The sequence below is a fragment of the Cnephaeus nilssonii genome (genome assembly GCF_951640355.1).
Source record: "Cnephaeus nilssonii genome assembly, chromosome: 10".
Taxonomy (NCBI): Eukaryota; Metazoa; Chordata; class Mammalia; order Chiroptera; family Vespertilionidae; genus Cnephaeus; species Cnephaeus nilssonii.
In genome coordinates, this window is record NC_137081.1 from 9791858 (window position 1) to 9816029 (window position 24172).

At 44.7% G+C, this 24172-nt stretch overlaps 1 protein-coding gene across 1 annotated transcript in view; it reads right to left on the reverse strand.

Moving 5' to 3' along the window:
• Positions 1–622: 622 nt before the first annotated feature.
• The window catches only part of MPP4 (MAGUK p55 scaffold protein 4), a gene marked incomplete at both ends in the record, with an annotated part of 28858 nt that continues 5308 nt past the window's right edge, over positions 623–24172 (reverse strand). Inside the window, 15 exons of the mRNA XM_079783168.1 lie at positions 623–814; positions 2615–2749; positions 4370–4478; positions 4867–4960; positions 6451–6531; positions 7710–7859; positions 9441–9482; positions 10814–10828; positions 12201–12221; positions 15471–15509; positions 17653–17670; positions 18888–18952; positions 21719–21915; positions 22566–22637; positions 23011–23096. Of these exons, the coding sequence (XP_079639294.1) occupies positions 623–814; positions 2615–2749; positions 4370–4478; positions 4867–4960; positions 6451–6531; positions 7710–7859; positions 9441–9482; positions 10814–10828; positions 12201–12221; positions 15471–15509; positions 17653–17670; positions 18888–18952; positions 21719–21915; positions 22566–22637; positions 23011–23096 (1316 nt within the window). The remainder of the gene's footprint in view (positions 815–2614; positions 2750–4369; positions 4479–4866; positions 4961–6450; positions 6532–7709; positions 7860–9440; positions 9483–10813; positions 10829–12200; positions 12222–15470; positions 15510–17652; positions 17671–18887; positions 18953–21718; positions 21916–22565; positions 22638–23010; positions 23097–24172) is intronic.

Here is a 24172-nt window from a genome sequence, read left to right on the forward strand (position 1 = left end):
TCAATGTGCATGAATCCGTGCACCTGGCCACTAGTTTAAGCATAAGCTTTTAGGAAACTTAATATTATTACAGCCCTGATCAGAAGAATAATTTTTTTCCTTGTAGTCTCGTGTAAAATGAGGGCAGTGCAGTTTCTGTAGGTTTTGATGTTAGATGTGAAATGTGTGTGTCACCCATCTTTCTTGCTGAAGTTCGTCAAGTAGGCATTTTTTGTAAAATTTATAAAGCTTATTTTCCTAAAACAAGTTTCATGAGGTAAAAAGCAGTTTCTGAAATTAAATACTACTTGTTTTATTTAGGAAAGCTCTTTTTATCTGATCTGTACAACGACCATATGAAAACTGTAACAGGTTCTCACACTCGGTCCCTCGACTTTGTTCATATCCCTACCAATTGCTGTATAGAAGGTAAAAGCAAACAATTTTTTTTCTAAAAGCCAAACAGGTAACTACATAACCATGCAATGCACACATTTTTTCAAGTCAGATTAATTAACAAACTGCAGGGCTTGAAAAGTTGCACCTATTAGAACGGGGCAAACACCTTTGCTTCAGATAGCAGCTGTGACTCCAGAGCTGAAGCAGACAAGCGTTGTTAAAACGCCAGCACGAACAGAAGCCCTTAGGACCCAGGCTCAGAGGAAACCCACGCCGCTGGCACCCACTGAGGCTCCTCCTGAGCCTTCTGAACCGCAGACACCAACTGGGCACACGCCTCTTGCAAGATGTCATTCACAATCACGTGATCAAAAAACTGGCCAAACTGAGTCTCCATTCTTTGGGCTGAATCCTCCATCTCTTGCAGGTCTTCATCCTTCAGGGGAAGTGAAAGAATGCGGATAGGACAAACTCCACGAGAGGAGTAGAGATGATAGCAGTTTGTTACGCTGCTACATTCAGATGCGAGCTATTTTTTAAAAATTAGGTCAAATAAGTGTCCTCTATTTTAAACCAAAGAACATATGATTCTTTCTTTAGTCTTACTAATGTTTCCCTGGTCAAGGTTTTCCAAAATTGGATGATGGCTTGTAGACAGACCAATCCTCTCAAGTTCTCATTTAGACTTAAATTATCCTATTATCTAAACAGTTCAAACCATATACAACATAAAACCAAAAAATGTTTACCAATTAAATATAAATAAAACTTAAACATAAATTTTAAATAAACAATCTAATAAGAATGGTGTTATTTTGTAGATACAAAATGGTCACTTTTAACATGAGGATGGCAAGATGGTTCTATTGAATAGGCATACCTAAATTACCCTTTGCTTCATGATGAATTAATTCACCTATAATATTGTCTATTTCTACTATTGTGAAATGTTCATTCAGTGAAGGTTATTTGGCCTTCACTCAATACTAATGCATTAAGTTCACTTCTGTTTTCTAATTTGTCCACAACAATTAAAATAGTACACCTTGTTGTCAATACAATCATAAACACAAATATAAATGCAGACACTGAAATCCTGTGGCAGTACTCCTTTACAAGGTGACCACACACATGATGCAGAAATAATTTTGTTAATTTGTCTACACTGTCATAAAAATGAGAGAACACCGTTTTAAATGCCCATTAGACTCAGAGACTATATCCATGGACTCCTCTGTCTGAAATGCAAACTGGAGAATCAGACTTGCATACAGAAGTCATTGAAATAAAAGAAAATAAAAATAATGAGAGATAAAGGATAATATAAAGACACCTATGCTCACTTGGGCAACATATACACTAAAATTAGAATGATACAGGCATTTGTATGGTCCCTATGTAAAGGATGGCATGCAAATTCATGACACATTTCATATGTTTAATTTCAGTTTTGTAAGACAAAAAAGTTCTGGAGATCTTTTTCACAATGTGAATAAACTTAACACTACTGAACTATACCCTTAAAACGGTTGAGATGGTAAGTTTTGTGTTTCATGTTACATGTGTTGTTGTTTTTGTTTGTTTGTTTTGTGTGTTGTTGTTTTTTACCACACACACAAAAATAAGTGAAAGAAGTAATATCTTGATCTAGACAATGGCCATCTGGGTGCACGGACATGTAACAATTCATTGAGCTTACACCTAAGACTTATACACCTTGCTGAATATATGCCATGACTTAAAATATTTAAAGTAGATTTACTTTTAAAAACTGGGGTTGTGAGGGGAAATCAGCAATCCTAGGAAAAGTTCACTGATTAGTCCCACCTGGCTTGGCCCCTCTATTATTACCATCTTCATTAATAAAAATTTTCATGTTTAGAAATATATATAAAGATGCCTCATTACAGATGAGATATATTCACTAAAGCCTTTAAGAAGTAAACTCCCAAATGTTTTTATAAAATAAATAATTCATTTTAAATACAGTTATCAGGCCTGTGCACACCCAGTTTCTATGTGGCTTTGCAAACTGTGGTTTGAATGGTTAAGCTAGACACCCCCTCTCCAAAAAAGAAAAAGAAAATACAAGAGTAGCATTATAACAGTTATTAAACTTTAATATTTATAAATGATGTCCAAGAAAGATAAATCATAAGGCATTATTCATTAGAAACAAAACAGAAGTTATATTCCTTAACATAAGGAGGCTGTGAAAACAGTACAGTGATTTTACCTTGAATTTCATGTCCACGAAGTAGTCTGTAATGATCTTGGCATTTTTTCGAGATTGCTTCATACAACTCAGGTTTGATGGCTTTATAAATATGACATAGGGTTTCAGTTCATGGGTTCGAGCCACTTGAATGCCCTACACAGAAATTAAGTGCACATTTAAAAACAGAAGTCCTACCCTAGTCAGTGTGGCCCAGTTGGTTGGAGCATCATCTCATACACCAGAAGGTGACAGGTTCCATTCCTCATCAGGGCACATACCCAGGTTAGAGGGTCAATCCCTGGTCAGAGCAACCAATCAATGCTTCTCTCTCTCTCTCTCTCTCTCTCTCTCTCTCTCTCTCTCTCTCTCTCTCTCTCTCTTCAATAAAAAACATAGCCTTGGGTGAGGATTAAAAACACACACAAGTCCTTAATTTCCTAGAGTCAACATGAATGTTCTCAAAATTTCTCAGACCAGAAATTAGCAATTATTTTTAGCCAGAGTATATTCTCATGTGCCCCCAAGTTCTCAACTCTACGGACATTTTAATAATCAAGAGAGCCCTAGCTGGTTTGGCTCAGTAGATAGAGCGTTGGCCTGCGGAATGAAGGGTCCCAGGTTCGATTCCAGCCAAGGGCACATGCCCAGGTTGTGGGCTCCATCACCGCCCCCAGTAGGGGGCGTGCAGGAGGTAGCAAATCAATCAGTCTCTCTCATCATTGATGTTTCTATCTCTCGATCCCTTTCCCTTCCTCACTGAAATCAATTTAAAAAAACAATAATCAAGAGATAGGACTCTAGAATAAAAATTTACTTTGAATCCCGACTCTTCCTCTCACTAGCCATGACATCTTATTGAAAGTCAAGAATAGGATTCTATACATGATCTCACGAAACAAAGACAAAGACAGAAACTCTCCGGGAGGATCAGCTCTGTTTCATCCTCACTGCCCTTTCCTCTTGCCTTTGGTACTACTGACATCACACTGACCACCAGCTTTGAGCCTCATAAGAACAAATCTATCATCCCCTGATTCTCTTTAGCACACAGGTATACTTTTAAATGACTACAGAAAAGGGAAAGAAAGGACAAGTATCATAAAAATTGGGCCTACACATTGTATGTTCTTTATCTTACCCTAACTTGCTCTCTTCTGCTCCATTCCACATATAGTCTTGAGGAGGTAGCTATAGATATAACAACATAGGAACCTCACCTCCTTGTGTAAAGCAACATCTTATTCCTTCTATGAAGTAACCTTGATGCCTTTGTGATTAAGGTCAAAGCAAGATTCTAAGTTTTCTTTATGGCCACCTCTTAAGTTCTGGTTTTGTATCTGAGAAAGTAAATTTATTTCCCAACTATACATAAGCTACTGGCAGTTGATGCTTTTTTAAAAAATATTTTTTATTGATTTTAGAGAGGAAGGGAGAGGGGGAGAGAGATAGGAACATCAATGATGAGAGAGAATCATTGATCAGCTGCCTCCTACACGCCCCCTACTGGGGATGGAGCTCACCACCCAGGCATGTGCCCTTGGCTGGAATTGAACCCGGGACCCTTCAGTCCGCAGGCAGATGCTCTATCCACTGAGCCAAACCAACTAGGGTGACAATTGATTCTTTATGTAAGATCCTGGCCCTTAGATATGGGAAGTAGTCTTATCCTTAAAAGGCCAGCAGTAACAGAATAAAACCTATAGCATGTGCCCAAAATGAATGACATGCATTCATTACTTTGGGAAGATGGGGAACTTTCCACCACAGACCCACCTGAGGCTCTAAGTCCATGACACAGATCTTCCCTGCATCGAGGACGGCTTGAACAGCATCCACGCTGGTGCCATACAAGTGGCCTTTGTACTCACCATACTCGAGCATCCTGTAAGGGTGGGACAAAGAAAACAAGAACTCTTTCTACAGGTAAGGTACTATTAGTAGTAACATGAAGATAAACTCCAACAGAATGGAATAAAATACGGAACTTTGCTAGCACAAAAACAATTAGTGGACATTTGACAGGAGAAAAAAAATCTTTGGAGATCTAGGACTTAATGAATTTTCCAAATTCTCTAAAATTTGCACTTCTATTCTGCTCCCTCTCAGAGCCCAGTGACTGGTTTACTAGTATATCAATGTACATTCTTTGGTTAATTCTTCAGGAACAAAAATCAATTTCCTCAGAAGCTTGAGCAGTGCATAAAATAGAGACTCTAGTTTGAATGTAAAACAAGCAGAGGTGAGAATCAGATTCTAAACATCTAGCTTACCTCTGACTATACATGAGGCTTTCAAACGTTTCCTTTGACACATAGTGATACTCACGTCCATCTACTTCATAACTCTTTTTGGAACGAGTAGTATCTGTCAAAAAGAAATTTTAAAGATTTGAGAGTCTTCAAAATGTTTTGATTCATTACAAAATAAGTGAATGAATATATAAGTATGTAGACAAAATACTAGAACCAAAAAGAAGTCTGACTTGGTGATAAGAAAGTAGTTCTGATATCAAAATTATTTAATCTGTAAATCTTTATTTAATGCTCATGGTGTGGACAAGAATATATTAGGTATTAAGCCTGGATAGGGATACCCTAAGGGAACACCTGATCTAACTTCTAAATAAGCACCAGTGAATTATGTATGAGCCCTAATATACCTCCCAGGTAGCAATATCAGCAATATGTTGTCTATATAGTGCACTTCACAGATCTCATGCCACCCCTCACACGCCCAACTACGTGAAATGCTATTACCATAGCTAACTGAAGATTTTAGAGAGTAACTAACTTGCTCACATACATAGACTAATGAAAAGCAAAGTTGAGAACAAGAACCTAGGTGTTCTGACTCCTCCTAGACTAATCTTTTCTACTGCACCAGAGTGTCTCAGATTTGAAGTGGAGAAAGCCAAGGACAGTCCGCAGTCTGTGGGGAATGGTGATTAGGGATCTCCAGAAGGGAGAGGTCAGGGGGTCTGAATTCAATCTGATTGGTTGATTACAGAGTCTTCAACTTAAAGAGCATCTGGTATGGAACATAGGAGTCCACTGACTACCTAAAAGCGATTCATTGTCTGCTCATCCATGTATTCAACTAACGTGTACTGAGTATCTCAAATCCACCTCTACTCCAGCCAGTCATTTGTGATTTCTGAAGTATCTGGGGTCCCCTTTTGGTCTCTTTCTACCGAGACTTCCTCTTTGGCAAAACTAAGACAACCCAGGGGTCGCTCTCCCATATAATCCACCCACATCTGGTCCTTGGGAAACATCTCAACATTTTTACTGTGACACACTCTAAAAGGGCAGCTACCTCCAAAACCACAGCCATTGGTCACTTCCTCCAAGCTTTATCCTTTAGATATTTTTAGGTTCAGGCTGACACCTAAATTGCAGGAAACCCATATTAAGCTCTTTAAGTGGTTTCCCCAAGTTCCTCTGTCTGGCATTGGGGTGAAGGGGAAGCACCCACAAGCTCTTCCCACAATGTATGGTATAATCACACTTACAGTTACATAGCATTATATGTGCATATATTATACATTTTAATAAAAAAGCAAATAAGAGTCAAGCACAGTGCCAGGAAGGTAGCAAGTACTGATTAAATGGTAGTTACTATTGCTAATTATTAGTGGTCCTCAAAAGTCATTTATATGACTGCTAAGAAATAGAAAAAAGACAGTCACCTTTTTAAAACCTAGTTAGTAATTCATTTCCCTCTATTAAAATAGGTACAGTTAGAAATTTTAAGAACTAGCCCTTGTGACATAACTAAGTGAGCTCGGTGCATCTGCAGACGCAAAGAAATTTTTACCAAAACATGAACTGCGATGAAAGAGAGAGGAAACGTACGCGGCACAGCACTCTGAAAATGGTCAGGATTAACTTCAATGAGCTGTCTTCTCAGTTCGTTCACTCCAACTCCAGAAGGCCCTACACACAAACAGTCACAGACAGAATCATCAGATGTGGCAAGTACAGGGATGTGGTGAAACCACCATGTCAGTCTTCCACTGAGAAACCTGAGAGCAATGTTCTCAGGGGGATGGCAGAGCTTCCATGAACTGGAGCAGCCGCAGAAGAATCCACAGCTTCAACACGCAGAAATGAGGGGGGAGTTGCGGGAATCTTGTCAGCCCAGGAAACCTCGTCTAACGTTGGACCCTGTGCGAACGCGCTACCTCATTTCAGAGCCTCTGCCTTTCCTCTTCAAATGAGGTTTCTGCCGAGTCACAACCCAGAAACCAGGCTCCACAGTGAGCGGTCCTGTGGCTGACAGAAGTCGGGGCACTTTTCCCGACAGGCAGGCGAGTCAACACCCCACGTGCCACCGGAGGCAGGGCTGACCTCTGGGACTCAGAGCCCGTGCCTTGCGCAGGGCCCGTGCTTCGGGGACTGCACTTGGTTAAATGCTCTTCGTTTGCTGCAGGAAACCCCTGGAAACTTTTGAATAAGGGGCCTTGCAGCCCCCTTTTGCACTGTGCCCTGCACACTCCGCAGCTGGTCCTGGCTATGAGCCATGCTGTTTGCCCTACAGGGACCTGCCCTGATCAGAGAGAAGGTGGCAGTAAGACGAGGTGACTGCTGCTGCAGGGACCGCCTGGTGGAGGTCTGTGTCACAAAAGGCCCATCCACCCTTATGTGCCTTGTTTAGCACCAATGATACGGTCCAGGAGTTTTTGTCACTTAAAGGAGATGGTTACAAATTTCTTTTAAAAATGGATCTTAAGGATTTCTTTTTCTTATACAGACTAATGATCCAGTCTGGGAGAACAGTCATTAATGCTTAGAGAACAAATTCTAATCAGGCAAAAAAGCAAAAAAAAATCTCAGTCATGGTCTTACCACGATACAACTTGTTATTCTACAAGTTCAAATACAAGGCAGCATGTGACATTCCACTATAGACAATAAAAGCACGATACATGGAGGGCTTATCTCTAAACACACGCACATAAAACGGGCTTTACTTTTTACGCTGTCCCTGTGGCAGCCCCTAGACTAGAGTTCTGCTTTCCCACTGCTCCCCGCAAGGCCACCCAGTGGAGAAGGGAGACCTCGCTGGAGGAGGGGAGGCTGCCTGCCCGGAGGGGAGGACGGGACGGACGTACCCACGAGCACGATGAGGCGGTGCTTGTCCGCGGGGCGCCGCTGGTGCCTCACCACCTCCTCGTAAGGGGCCCGGGGGCAGCGGCTGGGGCAGCACAGGCCGGGCAGCAGCGACTTCCTGCGGCAGAGGCGCATGCTGCGGCGGAAACCGGCTGCGAGGGGAAGGCACAACGTGAGACCCAGGCAGGAGAGACTCCTTCCAGCGTCCAACCTGGCGGACACCAGTGACTGCGATCTACCGTGCTGACGAGCGGAGCCAGGCCTGTCTGAGGGTAGGAGAGAGGAAGCGATAGGAAGGCAAAAAACAAGATGCCCAGGCGTTACCTGGAAGTGGCGCCCGCCCAGCGCCCACTCTGTGCCAGGCATTGTGCAGGTGCTGGTCAGATAGCGGCCAACGAAACCCAGGCCTTTTCCTCATGCAGTTTACATTTTAGGGAGGAGGGGGGACAAAAATCAACAACAGCGAGTGCTCAGGAGGAGGATGGGTGGGTAGAGAGCTGACAAGGTGCTTCTTCAGGCAGGCGGTTCAGTCCAGTGTCCGAAGCGTGGACACTGGGCAGGTGTCTGGATGAAGTAACGGAGCCAGCTAAGGGGGCATTTGGGGGAAGAGAGACCTGGCTGGGGGAACAGCCACTGCGAAGGTGCAGAGAAAGGAGCGGGCTTGAAGCGCTTGAGGAAGAGCATGGAGCGTGTGGAGCCGTGGGCAGTGAGCAGGAGGGACAGTGGTAGGAAGTGGCCGGAGAGGAAGCTGGGGAGACCACACAGGGCCTCGGTCCCACGTTGGATTGTGGTCAAAGTGAGGTGGGAAGTCACTGGGTGGTCAAGAGGCGGGTGTGACATGATTTGGTTTACGTCGGAAGAATTCCTCTGGTTGCTGAAGGGGGGATGTAAAGTGTAGGCCGAGGAGGCAGAGGGTCAGGGGGCAGCAGTTGGAGGGCTACTCCCGGATGAGGGGGGCTGGTGGCTCGGGCCAGGGTAGAAACAGTGGAGCAGGCTTATTACTCACATCCTCCAGATGGGAACACTCAGACACAGACAGGATCGGTGGTTGCTCACAACTGTGTGTCCAGTGGCAGAGTTGGACATGTCAGTCGTGATTTGCAAACTCCTGGAATCCTGCTTAACCACGGAGCTTTCTGGAAGTGCCAAAGCTGCTCCCAGGCCCTCTCAGTAGATAGAGCTGGGGACTATATATGTATATCTCACACACACACACACACACACACACACACACACACATATTTGCATCTATATATGTTGAAAAGCATGAATTCACACCAATACCTTCAAGGCCAATTCGGCAATATAGGATTTATCTTAGCATGCCTGGCCCTCCCCACCCCCCACCCCCCCAATTCTTCCACATGTGTAACTCCTTTCTCTAACAAAAACAAAACAAAACAGCTCTTATTATCCTCAATACATTTACTTATTGTATCACTAAAGAGCACTTGCGGGACAGTCTGGCAGAATACAAAAGATTTATATTGGGTAAATAATTAAGAAATATCCACTGGAAACCAGATGAATAACAATGAATGATCAACACATCAGAATATAGACACACACACACACACACACACACACACACACACACACACAAGATAGAGGAAAACCAGAACAAGGAACAAGGTTGGAAATGTCCATCAGCAAAACAAGCTATCAGAAGATTGTCAGGTACGAATATAACTTAGGAAGTGGCAAAGACCCACCTCTGATTCATCCAAACCTACCGACAAAGAACTTCTGACCGTAGCCAACGAACTCCTCCTTGTCTGGGACACAGAGCGGCAGGAGCGGAATACGTGGGGAAGGAGGAGAAGTTTACTTAGAGGCATGCAATTCCCTCCAAATCTTCAGGGACACTATTTCAGCCGATGGCAGCACCGCTGTCTTAGCCTTGAGTGACTTACTGAAGAATGTCCTAAGCACTTTCCATCCTATCCCGTGTACCAAACTACATGGAGACACTCTTAGCAGTACACTTCATATTGTCTGTCTCGTATGGTTGGGAACAGGAACCAATTTTAGGCTGATGTAAAGTTATAAGAGAGATATTGAGTCACTGTAAAAATATATAAAAATTGGGTATATATTCTTAAACATGCCCAAAGTAAACTGATTAAAAAACACACACAGATAACTGGCACTGGCTTTAACTTGTAGCTATTGATTTCTGCAGGTCCTGTAAGTAACCTCTTTGTTAGAGATGGGTTTTTAACTTCTCTACTAGAGGCCCGGTGCACAAAATTCATGCACAGGTACGGTCCCTAGGCCTGGCCAGTGATCAGGGCCAATCAGGTTCTCTGCCTCCTGGCCTCCCTGCCTCCTCCTTCCCTCACTCCCTCAGCACCCCGCTGCTGCTGCTGGTTGCCCGCCATGTTTCATGCCACCCCCTGGTGGTCAGCACATGTCACAACGAGCGATCAAACTCCTGAGGGGACAATTTGCATATTAGCCTTTTATTATATAGGATTTATTAAATGACTCATTTTGTATAGTTAGCATTTGCTCTACAGCTGCCAATTACTTCTGACTGTTCAAGAATGGGAGAGGCAAAAAGGGAGGAAAACTGTCCAGTGGCCCTAAAACTCCTGCCTCTGCTTCCCCTGGGCTCTCAGTAAAATTGTTATAAAATCCAGAAAGAAATATTACAGAAATGTCATTTCCAGTTCCTTTTTACTAACATCTGTTTCTCGTCACTTATACAACCCTGTTCTGATCATTGAAAAACTACATAAAGAGCATTTGTTCATAGAATGAACTGATACATACAAGCTTTTCCTCTTAACCTTTGTTTTCTTAAAAAAACACACACATATTTTAAAATATAAGGAAAACACACCAATATCAATTCCATCTCTGGTAAGCATATTTTTCTAACTGAAACATGTCAGTAAGTTTAAAAGGAAATGTTTACTTAGGGATATATTCATCAAGCTGAATTTCTTTCATTGTTTATTTTTAAATATTTTCTATGAAATTGAATATTTCAGCCTTAAAATATCATGTATCTTAAAATGTATTCTGTCAGGTATTCACTTTGAGGCACTGAAAGACCCTAAACATAGCTTTATTTGGCTTACCCAGAAATAAAAACAGTTACCTTCTGAAAGTTCCTCTGGACATTTGAGGAAGTGTAAAAACAAATAAATAAATAAACATGAAAAAGTTAAGCCTTTGAGATCAAGCAGCCATCAAATAAAGACAAATGACAAAGCGAGGCAGTTAACGTCCCCCTTAGAGAAGCTGGGAGTCCTGGCAGGGAGAACAACAACACCCCCTCACCCCCTCACACACACACCCCTACCGCCCCCCGGACCCAGAGCCATTGGCATGACCCTGCTGAGGGGGGCACAGTAGCTTTTTCTGCAAGTTGCTTATCTGGACTCTCCCTGAAGGCTTTTTATCCATGAAAACTCCTCTCTACTTGGCATGGAATGAGGCTTGAGAGAGAGAAATTATAGAAAGGCAACTGATTCGAGCTTCTGCTCTCCCCCTCCCCCAGAGGCCGCTGGGCTGCAGCCTGGGAAGCCAGGAAGTGGAGGAAGAGGGCAGGGGCCTGGGACCGGGGCCTGGGGCAGGCGCTGCCACAGGGGAGCCTGAGCGTCCTCCTTCCTTACCCTTCCCTGGCCACGCACCCTCCCATCTCCAGCTGGCCCCTTGAAGACAGGCGAAACTGAGCACAAACATTTCCTTGAATATGGTAAGAGGAAGAGAACGTGCCTTAAGTGAACTAGGGGTAATATGCCAGAGCAGTTACAGATGAGGAAAGGAGAAAATGAGGAAGCACACACTTGAAAGAGGGTGAGTAATGCTAACAGGCCCCAGAAGGTGGCCAGTTTTTTAAAGATATTCTGAGGGGTCTCAGTTGCTACTAATGATGTCAACATTATTTTGAGGGACAGACACTTGATGATATCATGTACCATCAGTAATAACAAATCACACATTAAAGAAAACAACGGATTCGGTACCCATCGCTCACTATCCAGGTTATCTGCTCTCAGCATGCTATACACACAGTGTGTGGAATTGATTGATTTTCAGCAATTGCAAGGCCGTGTCTTTCTTTTTTCTGTTCAAACGTCTCTCTCCATGGGGACTGTCTTCTAAGCCACCAGCTCTCCGTGTTGGTCTGGTGAGAACCTACCTCACTATTGTGTACCGAAGAGCTTCTCGCGTATTTGTAATGCGTTTTGTTCAGCAGGAAATTCAAAGCATGGTGCAGGACGGAGTCACGGACGGACGGCACCGCCTCTAGCCTTCCCGATTCCCACCAGTTCAAGGCCGGGGTGCCCCTCCCCAAGGAGACACCAACAATGCCCTCGCAGTTCCCAAATGGCCCTAATGGCTAAGGTGAAATTTACGTCTCACAGCTATACTGCTGATGAATTTAAACAATGCTTGTGTCATATCCCTAAATAGGTGTTCAAAATCTGAAATACTATATACATTTTAAAATCAGAACCACATACTCATGTTTTACTTACCAGATTCAAATGTTTCTTCGTCTACGGTTTTCCATGGAGGCAAAACACCAAAAGTGTCATTATATTACTAATCATAGTCTGTAGTCTAACAGCATAATCCCCTGTCCCTGTGCTTCTGCACACACACCACCTGCAAAATGTGTTCCTAAATCAAGGCGAAGTCAGCGGTGTCTCTTTGGCAAGTATAAGCATTAAATGAGAGATGGTGTTGAGCAGTTGGGCAATGATATCAAGCAAGGGTACAGTAGAAGCTTAAAATAAACGACACAGAAGAGAATAAAGAGAACGAGGCTCGGAGGGGAGGGACAGGCGGAATGTCGGGGGGAGCTCCTATAGGTGGTTGGATATTGCAGCTGCGCTGCTCGAGGGCCTGCAGATGCAGGAAGGGTGCACCCTGCGGAAGACTGGGGGTTCCTCAGCCAGGGAGGCGTGGCAAGGAGAATAAGTATATGCATGGTTTGACTGGGTGACTGGGAAAGATTTGATAAAACCCAACCTTCTCATCAGTTAAAATGTTCTTGTTCGTGTTGAAAAGAGATACTGAGGATTAAGAAACTAGGTTTTATATGGCGAGCAACTTGAAATATATAGCAACATCACCAATGCACACATCCTTGGATCAGGCAATGCTGCATCAAGCATATTCATTGCAGCATTGTTTATAACAAAAATAAGCTGTTTAAAAAATATGAGGTGGCTTTTTATGTACCAAGATGGAATCATCTCCAAGATATATAATGCTAAGTTAAAAAGCCAGGAACAGAACAGTTTGTGTAGGGCAGTGGTTGGCAAACTCATTAGTCAACAGAGCGGCAAAGCCACAGTTTGCCGACCACTGGTGTAGGGTATTATCAGAGGGTATTTTTATTTGTGTGGGTTTTTTTAAGGCAAGGATGAGTGTGAGAGAGAGGAGGAAAAAATGTACATGCCTGCTTTCATATGCACAGAACATGTCTGGAGGGATTATGGAAGAACCTGGGGGCATTTATTGCCTCAAGAAATAAAACTGAGTAGGGCAGTGGGGAAAGAAAGGAACTTTTTACTGAATATCATTTTGTAGTTTTTGAATTTGAAATGTGTGAATGTATTGCCTAATAAAATTAAAATTAAAATTATAGAAAGGAAATGAATTTACTGCAGATTTTTTTAAAAAAAGAGTAATTACCTGGAAAAATAAATATTAAATCAGCATTATTCTGTAGTTATTCTAGAAAGTATATGTGAATTTTTGAAATAACCACTATTTAAAGATTTCATATTGTTCTTCAGTTTCTAAAAACTAGATTAGCTTATTGTTAAAAACAAGACAACAGTCCCAAAATGGAGTCACTTATGCTAAGCCCCACATCACCAAACTGAGACTTACCTTAATTATAATTTGACCTCTCCTGATGGACCCCTGCATCTCCTGAATGAAATGACCTTGCCATAACCAATCCACTTTTTGCTAGTATAACTTCCATGCTCCTGCTCCCTTTTGCATATGAAAGTCTTTCATTTTGTACAATTTCTTGGAGCTCTTTTCCATCTGCTAGATGGGATGCTGACCGATTCATGAATCGTTGCATAAAGCCAATAAAATCCTTAAAACTTACTCGGTGGAATGTTTTCCAGCACCATAAAGCCAAGACAAATTCGCCTATCAGACCAAAGTCTCTTCAGCTAGTCTCCCAACAAAACCCAAGTGATTCTTGAGCCAGTCTTAGTTCTGACACTAGATAAGAAAAATCTCCCAATTTACAAAAATAAATTAAGTATAGAAATGTAAAAAGTTTTCATATATTTCTCAAATTTGGAACCCGCTACTATTTATCTATACTATAATCTATCAGAAGATGGTACCAGACAATATCAAACTATACATTTTGCTTTTTAAAAGTTTGAGACCTCTGGCCCCGGGTCCGGGTGAGGCCGTGGGCCCCTGGATCCGGGTGAGCCTGGCCCCGGGTCCGGGTGAGGCCGTGGGCCCCTGGATCCAGGTGGGCCTGGGTCCCGGGTCAGGGTGAGGCCGTGGGCCCCTGGATCCGGGTGGGCCTGGGTCCCGGGTCCGGGTGAGGCCGTGGGCCCCTGGATCCGGGTGGGCCTGGGTCCCGGGTCCGGGTGAGGCCGTGGGCCCCTGGATCCGGGTGGGCCTGGGTCCCGGGTCCGGGTGAGGCCGTGGGCCCCTGTATCCGGGTGAGCCTGGGTCCCGGGTCCGGGTGAGGCCGTGGGCCCCTGGATCCGGGTGAGCCTGGCCCCGGGTCCGGGAGAGGCCGTGGGCCCCTGGATCCGGGTGAAGCAGTGCCCCTGGGTCCGGGAGAGGCCGTAGGCCCCTGGATCCGGGTGAAGCAGTGCCCCTGGGTCCGGCCGAGACCAAACCAGAGGGAGTCGGACCTGCATTACCACCATTTGTCCACCATCCAGAGCTGAGGGGTCAGTGCCGACATGTACTCATAGGGAACTGGTGGACATTGATATTGGGTCTCAAAAGAACTGTTGGTCCAGAAAGAAACTCACTACAGACTGATTCATTTGCCTGTCAGCATAACTATTATTGCTCGTCGCACATTCAATTCTTATAAGTATATCTCTAGTGACACATGATTTCGCTCATCTAGGGGAAATGATGAACAACATAGACTGATGAACAAGAGCAGAACCAGAAACAAGGAGGCATCGATCGGACTATCGGGCCTCAGAGGGAGGATAGGGGAGGGTGGGGGGAGGGGGGAGAGATCAACCAAAGGTCTTGTGTGCATGCATATGAGCCTAACCAATGCTTAAGTTCAACAGAGGGTTGGGGCATCCAGGGGGAGGGGTGTGGGATGGGAATGGGGGGATGAGGACAAATATGTGACACCTTAATCAATAAAGAAATTAAAAAAAAAATAAGGAAAAACAAACAATAAAAGCTATTTTTAACTTAAACAAAAAAAAAAACAAAAAAAAAACAAAAAAAAAAAAAGTTTGAGACCTCAATATTTTATAGTATTTCACCTGGTGGTTTCCATATGTTCCACCTGGATGGTATTGAATGTAACACCCGAGTGTTGCTGGGATCATTTCCAAGGAACTGATTTCTAGAAGGTTGGTTAGACCTGGAGACATCCCCACGGCTGGACTGCTCTTCCAAGTGTAAAACCACAGAAAAAGGAGAGGGGGCGGTTCATTTTACACATTTCTAACAGAGGAAAGGGCTGTGGCCCCTCTGGCTGACTCTGCTTAAGAGACTCTGGCTCTGAGGGGCTCCATATTTCTGCTGCTGGTAAAACTATCAAGAGGAAATGTTACCTGCTTCCACACACTTCTCGTCAATCTTCATGTCGTCTTCTATACAAGAGCACCGCAAGAGAAGAGGAGAGCTTACATGTGTTAGCATCACAAACAAAACTCCCGATATGCAGGCTTCTGTCAGCAAAGCACAGGCCACCTTATAAGAATGCTACTCTTACAACTATTGCTCACTCACGGGATCAAAAGGGCTCCCCTGTGTTAAATGAAGATGTATGATATGGGCGGCTGCATAACACAAAATGGCTACAAATTTTAAAGAATGGGCTTTCGAATGCTGGACAGAGGAGTTTGCCTTTAAGCGTCAGTTTCTTTCTGTCAATGGGGATAGTAATAACACCTACCATATAGGATAGGAATAAATAAGATGATGAAAAGTTCAGGCACATGGCAAACACTCAATAAGTGTTAACTAGTTTTACCTTTAGCTTGGTTATGTATAAGAGAATAAAAGAATATAACTTTTAAAACCGTTCATCCTAATCCTGAAAACCCTTTACAACAGCGATTTTCAACCAGTGAGCCACAAGAATTTTTATATCATTCAACCCCTGACTATTTATTCAGGGGCACTGACCTCTTTCCCTTAGGTTATCAAATAAGAAAATGACAACAGCCAACACAACAATAGCCGTCCAGTGTGAATGCCCTGAATTGACCTGTGTATTTAGGTCATAGAACAGAGTTGCATCTTATTGGTCGGGCAGCATAATAAGGTTGCATATGATCAGTTAATTCGTGGTACCAGAGATCCTTATATACAAGTACAGGCACCTGATTTTTTAAAAAGTCATTTTTGTAAATCAATCGAAATTATAAAATTTGTCAGATTGGCAAAAAATACATTTTTTTGGTGTGCCGCAGAATTTTAGTAATTAGTTTATGTGCCAGGAAGTGAAAAATCGCTGCTTTACAACACGACCCAAACCCAACTTTAAAGGCTACTGTCCACTTCCGTCCCTCACAGATCTTACACTCCTGTTAGAGTCGGCATCACTGGTTCTTCCTCTGGGCCTTTGCTTTTGCCTGTAATGTTCAAGGTCCCTTTGAAACACCGATCAAAATGAATATCCCTGCCGTGAACAGAACGGCATTTTCTTCCTACCTCCTGGAACTCTGCACACCTTTCTGCCTTGTAATGTAACCACTGGGTGTTTCCCGTAGTCACCCTCCTAGACGGCGCCTGGAAAGCGGGGATGTCTTACTAATGTCTGCAGACTTTACAGGTCTTTGTACAACGTCCCGCACATAGTAGGTACGTGGATTATTTATTAAACTGAGTTGAATTTTCCTCTTAATATCAAAATATGCTTTATTTCAGCATTGTACATCTGTGCCTAGCACAGTGGCCAGGACTTCCCTGGAGATCAATAAATAGGGCTTTAATAAATGTGGTAAGTATGTCCTAAAAGTACATGTTATATTCTATATAATAAACTGTGGTATTATAAAGTAGTACTTATCACCTCCTGAAAAGGCACAGCATTAATCAATGTTTTTAAATAAAATATTCAATATGAAACATTTTATGAAATAAATTCTATTTTATAGAGAAGGGGCACAGATAAACAACTAGCGTAGCTGAGATTTTCAACGGTGTCATTCAATGCCTTATCTTCATTTAGAGATTATTTTCTAGATTAGTAGTTTATAGCAACAATGAATTCACTAGTTCCTAGGACATAACTAGTTTTTGTTTTTTTAAAGGCAAACAAAAGCTATAGTAACAGCACAAGTAGCCCTGACTTTTAAACTTGTCACTCTGGGATCTCATAGAGCTACTGATTTTGCTCTCTCAAGATCAGCAAGTCCACACTGCTGGCTAGGGTGGCGGCTATTTTGAAGGCAGTATGTGTAAAGCAGTTGATTCAAAAGAGCGGAGCAGTTTCATTACTTTTTTTTTTTTTTCTGAGTTCTTATGGTGGGCTGCCTTCGACTTTGGGACTGCGAACTGTAAATGTTAGTTCTCTTTTCTCTTATTCCTCTCAGTGTTAAGACAATACAGTGTGTTTTCTTTTGACTGACATCTGTTTATTCATTGGGGCATTAGTGACTAGCACACCAGGAGGTACATAGTAAGAGCTTAATAAATAGCTGAACTGAATGGAACTGATGAGGAGAACTACAGGACATTTCTAGGAGACTTTGGAGGTGAGGGTTTTCCCCAAATACTATTTTTTACCTTCTTCCATAGAAATCGCTGGATACAGACAAATGATTGAAGCAGAGAGAGAGAGAGGGGGGTGAGGGGGGGCACACATTAGTCTATACTCAGTTTCTCATATTAACTTACTTACAATAGGAAAGCAAAGAGCCAAAATTATAGTAATTAATATTCTGGGCTTATTCTCCAGAAATTTAGTAAAGATTTAGTAACAAAATGATAAGTGAATAGCCTATAAAAACTAATATATTTATGAGCCTTATTAAAATTGGGGATCTACTTGTTTCTGGCAAATTTTACTTTTCATCCCAATAAAAGATTGCATTCTACTCACTTCTGAATCAATATGCTCAGTTCAGCATATTTTAGGATCTCGTATCTTGACAGGAAGGGAGGGAGGGAGGGAGGGAGTAAAAGAAAGTGGGAAAGAGAGGGATGACAACTATAAGTGCATCTTCAGTAAATAAATTTTTTTATAACCATCTGCAAACTAGCAGAGGCCTGGAATTTTTCAATAAATCTTCATTAATAAAAACGCCCGAATCTCTCGACTCAGTAAACTGCTCCTGGGATTTCTTTTTCCTAAGGTAACATTTAAGCAGAACGTTTAATACCTATTGTAGAATCATCTACAACGGTGAAAAAGAAATGATCTAAGAGTTTAGAAAGTGGTCGCACGCCATCAGAAACACCCCTGTAAGAGGCGACCCGTTGAGTCAGTGGCTCCGGCCCTGGCCTTCCTGGCCTTAGGGATTTGTGAGGAGTTAATAGGGTCTGCGAGCTCTTTTCAGGATGGGCTTTTCAAAGATGCTGATACAAATTGCACCTGGGATATATGAGCACACTGCGTGTCACCCAGAGGCCATACTAGTTACCAGATACGGATTAGAAGCTTTGTTAGCATTCCCATGTGTCTTTGAGAAATGAAATAGGAAAATGAATTACAGAAGTGTTTCAATCTGGCTTGATGAACAAACTTTGTTAAAACACAAAGGAGCCTGGCCTGCGTGGCGCAGTGGTTGAGCATTGACCTATGAACCAGCGAGGGTTGCAGGCTCGATTCCCAGTGGGGGCGTGCAGGAGGCAGCCAATCAATGATTCTCATCATTGATGTTTCTCTCTCTCTCTCCCTCTCCCTTCCTTTCTGAAATCAATAAAAATATATTTAAAAAATAAAAATAAAGATCCTGTCTTGGGCAGGAAGCCAGTTTGCCACGGTGCACATGCTGGGTTTGAGGTATCAGCACACTCACAGGTGGGTGATTTGAGGTGGGTGTGGGGCTGGTGTGGCTGAGACCACCAGAACTCTCGTCGCTTCCTACAAAGAAAGAAATGCACTATGAGAAGAAAAATGAACCCAGGTCAACCCAGGAGGCATAGATCCAGGTCAGAATGTTCCTAGAATCTTGCTGCCTCCACCCAAGTGAAAAAGATTTCTTCCCAAACACATTGTCAAACACATTCTCTAAATACACCGCCTTTCTTAAATTTCTCCTGCCTCATGGGATATTGTTAGAGCCACACTGACTTAGAGTGAAAATTTTCCCCGTGACCACTAGTTCCGCAGGCCGCAGGCCTCAGCACAGGAGCCCTGCCCTCCGCTCCCTCCCCTCCTCAGCTGGTCTCACTAGAATGTTCTAGCAGGTGCTGTTTCCCTCCGGCTGTGGATGCCTGCCCTCCACCTTTCCTTTAGAGACAGTTCCTGCTACTGCTCCTCGTCCAATACACCTGGCGTTTCGTGTGCCCCGTGCAGGACCCCACCAGAGCCTCCTCGCCACATTTGCCCTCAGGAGACCATGGGGAACGATCTCTTTGGGCCTTTATCCCTGTTCGTGTCCTCAGCCCCCAGAGCTCAGGTCACCCCTTGGCCCCTACACTCTAATCCCTGCAGACTGCCCACCACGCCCCTCCCTGAGCCCTCTCACACACACCCTGGGACCCCAGCCCCGCCTGTGAGCCAGCTCTTCACATCCTCGCTCTAAGAAAGCCCCGGTCTCCCTGAGGCCAGCTGTGCTGCACCTTTCCAGGGGGAACCTGGCCCCTCCCCTCCCAGTGGTGTCAGGCACAGCAGCTCTGGGGCAGGGGAGCCCCGATATGTAGCTTTTGCCAGTTCCTCTGATGTCGGCGCTGCCACCCTGACTTCGCTGACCGTGGCTGAGAGAGGGGCACACAGCGGCTGTCAGCCGGCCCAGCGGCCCGCTGCTCACGCCTGGAGCTGGGTCCGTGTCCTTGCTTCTCCCTAGAATCCCCAGCTCTGACTCTTATCCCCCCACCCCCTCCTTCTGGAGACCTCAGATTACTCCTGCTCACCTCACGCTCTCCACACTGCTCTGCCCTAATTCCCGAAGACTCTATCAGGCACATAAATACCTCTCCTAACACCCTGGCCGCTCGGTTCCTGGATCTCCTCTCCCCCAATGGCCTTCCCCGCGTTCTACCTGGGCCACTGCCTCCCTCTGTCATACCCTGGAACTTCTCAGACCAATAGCCACAATCCCTCCATAATTTCCATTCCCAGCATCCCTCTCTCTCACCAGCACCTCCTACCTTCCCAACCCCAATAATCTGTGGACCCCAGAGGACCTATAACCCACTGATCTTTCTAGGACCATTCCACCGACCCGTACCTCCTCACCTCCCTCCTTAGCCTAAATGGCATGTTCCTTCATTTTAGTTACTCCCTGGGCTGTTAAATCCAACTCTCTGTCTAATCTTGGCCTGCCCCCAGGAAACTGACCAAATGTATGACCTTTAACCTGAAGTGGGCCCTTAATGCCGACCTTACGGTATTTGCCTAATCCAGGCGTCCTCAAACTACGGCCCGCGGGCCACATGCGGGTGTTTTTGCCGTTTTGTTTTTTTGCTTCAAAATAAGATATGTGCAGTGTGCATAGGAATTTGTTCATAGTTTTTTTTTAAACTATAGTCCGGCCCTCCAACGGTCTGAGGGACAGTGACCTGGCCCCTGTTTAAAAAGTTTGAGGACCCCTGGCCTAATCCATTCGCTCTCCAGCTCTCATAGACCTGTTTCAAGTGGTCTCCTCGCTCCTTCCCAGCTCCTCCTTACTCACCCTTTACCCTCAGCTCATGACACGGTTGCTTTCTTCACTGAGAAAGGAAGTTGAAAGAGAACTTCCACAAGCTCGACCGTATCCCCACTCCCAACTCTGCTGCGCTCTCCGAGTCCCTGCTGTCACCGTTGCTGTGGGTGAACTGTGGATGACCCCACATATGGCCCGCCCCTCTTCTACCTGCTCAAGGCGGTTCTCTTCTCTTCCTCCTAAGTCATAAACCATTTCCTCCTCACTGGATTATTCCCACTAGCGTTATTTATCCCACCTACACAAAATTCTCTACTGTCCCCTCTAGCAATTTCTCCATTGTTCTGCTCTGCTTTTATACCAAAATGTCTCAAAAGTTTCCCCCCTGCTCACTGTCATCGATTTCTTCACATCCTCACTCTGCTAGCATTTTGGCCCCACCCCTCCACAGAAATCACTTTTATCAGGACCCCCAAGGACATCCATGTTGCTAAATTCAATGGTCAGTTCTCAGTCCCCTCAACAGCAATGGACCTAGTTGATCAGAACACCATACTGTCTTGATTTTCATCCTGCCTCATTGGTCATTTATTCTCAATATCCGTTGCTAGTTTCTTTTCGACTTCCTGGTTTCTTAACATGGGCTGAGCCTTCCACCTTGTAAAAATGTTTTGTTTTTTTGTCTTTACTCACTCCCTTGTACCTCAATAGCACAGAAGCGAGGGTGATGGGTTGAGATTCAGTATCTGAGGTTTCAACTCAGCCTTGAAAGATTAAGAGAGGAGTTGGAACTACCACTTAAAGTTCAATTTAGTTTCCTACATGTTTTCCCTCTTTTCTAACCGGTATTACTCTTCGAGTCCTTCGGTATTTAATAAGCTTAGGGCATATGGATACGTTGGCAGTTGGATTTATGAGCCAGTGTGTGAGTTTGTCCATCTGCTTGTCTCTCTCTTCTCATCTGAACTGCAATAACGGAGCCTGCTAAACGCTTTCTTTCCCGATGGCTTGGTGCTGAGTCCGGGAGTGCGCATGCTCCTCACCTCGTCAGAAGGTGGCTGGAAGGGATGAGGCCCGCACAGGCGCCCGGGTCTGAGATCTTCCGGGCCTGCCACCAGAGCGCATCAGTCTGGTCCACGACCTGGAGGATGTCCCCCTTCTGGAAAGGCAGCCCGGCCTCCGTGCAGGGGATGGTGGGGTCCTCCTGGGGCCAGTACTCAGTCATGGCTCGAACGTACACCTGTCGGGGGGGGGGGCGGGGGGGGCATAATGGCACTATCAGAAGAACCCATGCACGCATGGGCCACCCAGACAGAACTTCCTTCCACTCTTCCATCCACCGTTCTAGCTTTCCTCTCCATCCTCACAGAAAAGGAGGACTTGCCCCTTGAACTGAGTCTAAGAGCTATGGGGAAAGTGACTTCAGGAATATAATCTCTTGCTTCTGAGAGGTTTTGCTCAAATGTTCACCATTCTTTTTTTTTTTTCCAACCCTCACCCGAGGATATTTTTCCATTAATTTTTAGAGAGAGGGAAAGACAGAGAGATATATCAATGTGAGAGAAACACATCGATTGGTTGCCTCCTACACGAGCCCCAACCAGGGCCCGGGCCGGGGAGGAGCCTGCAACCAAGGTACATGCCCTTGACCGGAATTGAACCTGGGACCCTTTGGTCCGCAGGCCAACACTCTATCCACTGAGCCAAACCAGCTAGGGCATGTTCACCATTCTTTATATGACTTCTTAACTTCTTGGTACCTCATCTCCTTTTATTGTATTCGTTTTTTCACTTGCCTCTCATGTCATCAGTATTGAAAAATATACACAGTATTGAACAAGTGCTCAACAGTATAGAGAACAGTAGCATGAAGGCGCAGTACATTCTCACCATCTTCTGGCTATTCACAGGCGGGTCAGAAACTGGAACCACCTTGAACATGATTGTGCCTCGAGACATGGCCTGGAAAATGTCAGAGGGGGGAGAATGACAAATCGCCAAGTTCAGTGAGTTCCTGGGATTCAGCACAGGGAGCTGCAACTCACATGCTCAAGCGTCATGGTGGTTTCCTCCACAGGGACTTTTACAAGGGGTCACAGCTAAATAGGACCACCCAGAAGTGGAAATTAGGAAGAAGTTTCGCTCTGCTCTGTCCTGGGCGGGGGTGGGGGGTGGGGCGATGGCATACAGAAACAGACAAGGTCTGGGGCCTGGAGAGAGGACGTGAGGAGAGGGATCAAGTCCCCCTCACACACAGTGAACACACCAGGGGCTGCATGGCCCGTTCGGCCTCGCATCTCCGTGAGGGATGCAAAGGCCAAGAGGAGACGGTTACCAGAATGTGGATCACTTGCTCAGGGTCCAGCCCCTCAACTGCAACTCCATTCACTTCCACCAGTTTGTCTCCGGCATATAACAAACCTAGGCAGCCAGGAACACAAAACAGAGAAGGGGACAAAGATATTGGCAAAGACAGAGGCACCTATCCCAAAGCTCTGTAACAAAGTCGCTCACTCAAGCATGCTCTGACAGTTTAAAATTGACTGTGAAATACTAATGCTAATACTAATAGAGCAAAAAGTTATTCTAATTTACACCACCACCAAAACGCAGGAGAATTGCATTTTTCCACTTCCCCGCCAACCCTGGATATTAACTGATGGGGGCATCTTTATTTTTGCTAATCTGTTGTTGTGAAATGGAAACTGGATCACTGGTTAGAAGATAACACTACAAGTAAAGATGTCAGGGTCCTGATGAAATGATAAGTGGAAAGGAAAGGGGGGAACACCTCAAAAGAGACCCCGTGGAGAAACCTGGGGGTGAAGATCAAGCCTGGAGGAATACGAAGCAAAGCAATGGGACTGAGAGAGAGGAGACAAGAAGCAGGATGATGTCATTGGCCAGAAACCAAGGAGGATGACAGTTTCTGGAAGGGCGAGGTCAACAACATCACATGCGCTAGAGAGGCTGGAGGAAGGGCCAGTGGACTTAGCAAGGACCTGGGGAATCCTGGGGTGATTACTGTAAGGATGTTGGGGTAAAACGCTGTGCCAGGGGTTGGGGCCATGGACAGTGAGGACAGGGGGCAGCAGGGACAGAACGGTTTGCTTCAGCAGCACAGCAGTGAAAGGTTCATGGTGGAAAGAAAGGGCCAGCGAAAGGCATTTCAGGATGGGGCAGAGCTGTGCCTTTTGAGAGCAGGAGGACCGAGTGAAGAGTGAAAGTCGCGAACATAGAGTGAGGCCGACCTGGACTTGAATCCTGACTCAAATCGAGCAAGGTCGTTCATCACTGTGAGCCTCAGTTTCCTCCTCTGTAAAATGGCACGGTAATACTTACCCTGTTAGGTTGCTGTGAGAACTGAGAGAACATTACTATGGAGCCCAGGCGGAGGAGCTCAGTGAAGGAGGAACAGGATTCCTCTGGAATATTTATTCCTTCTTTCTTTAGTAACCAACAATGCAATGGCACTATGACAGCCCCAACCTTAGTTA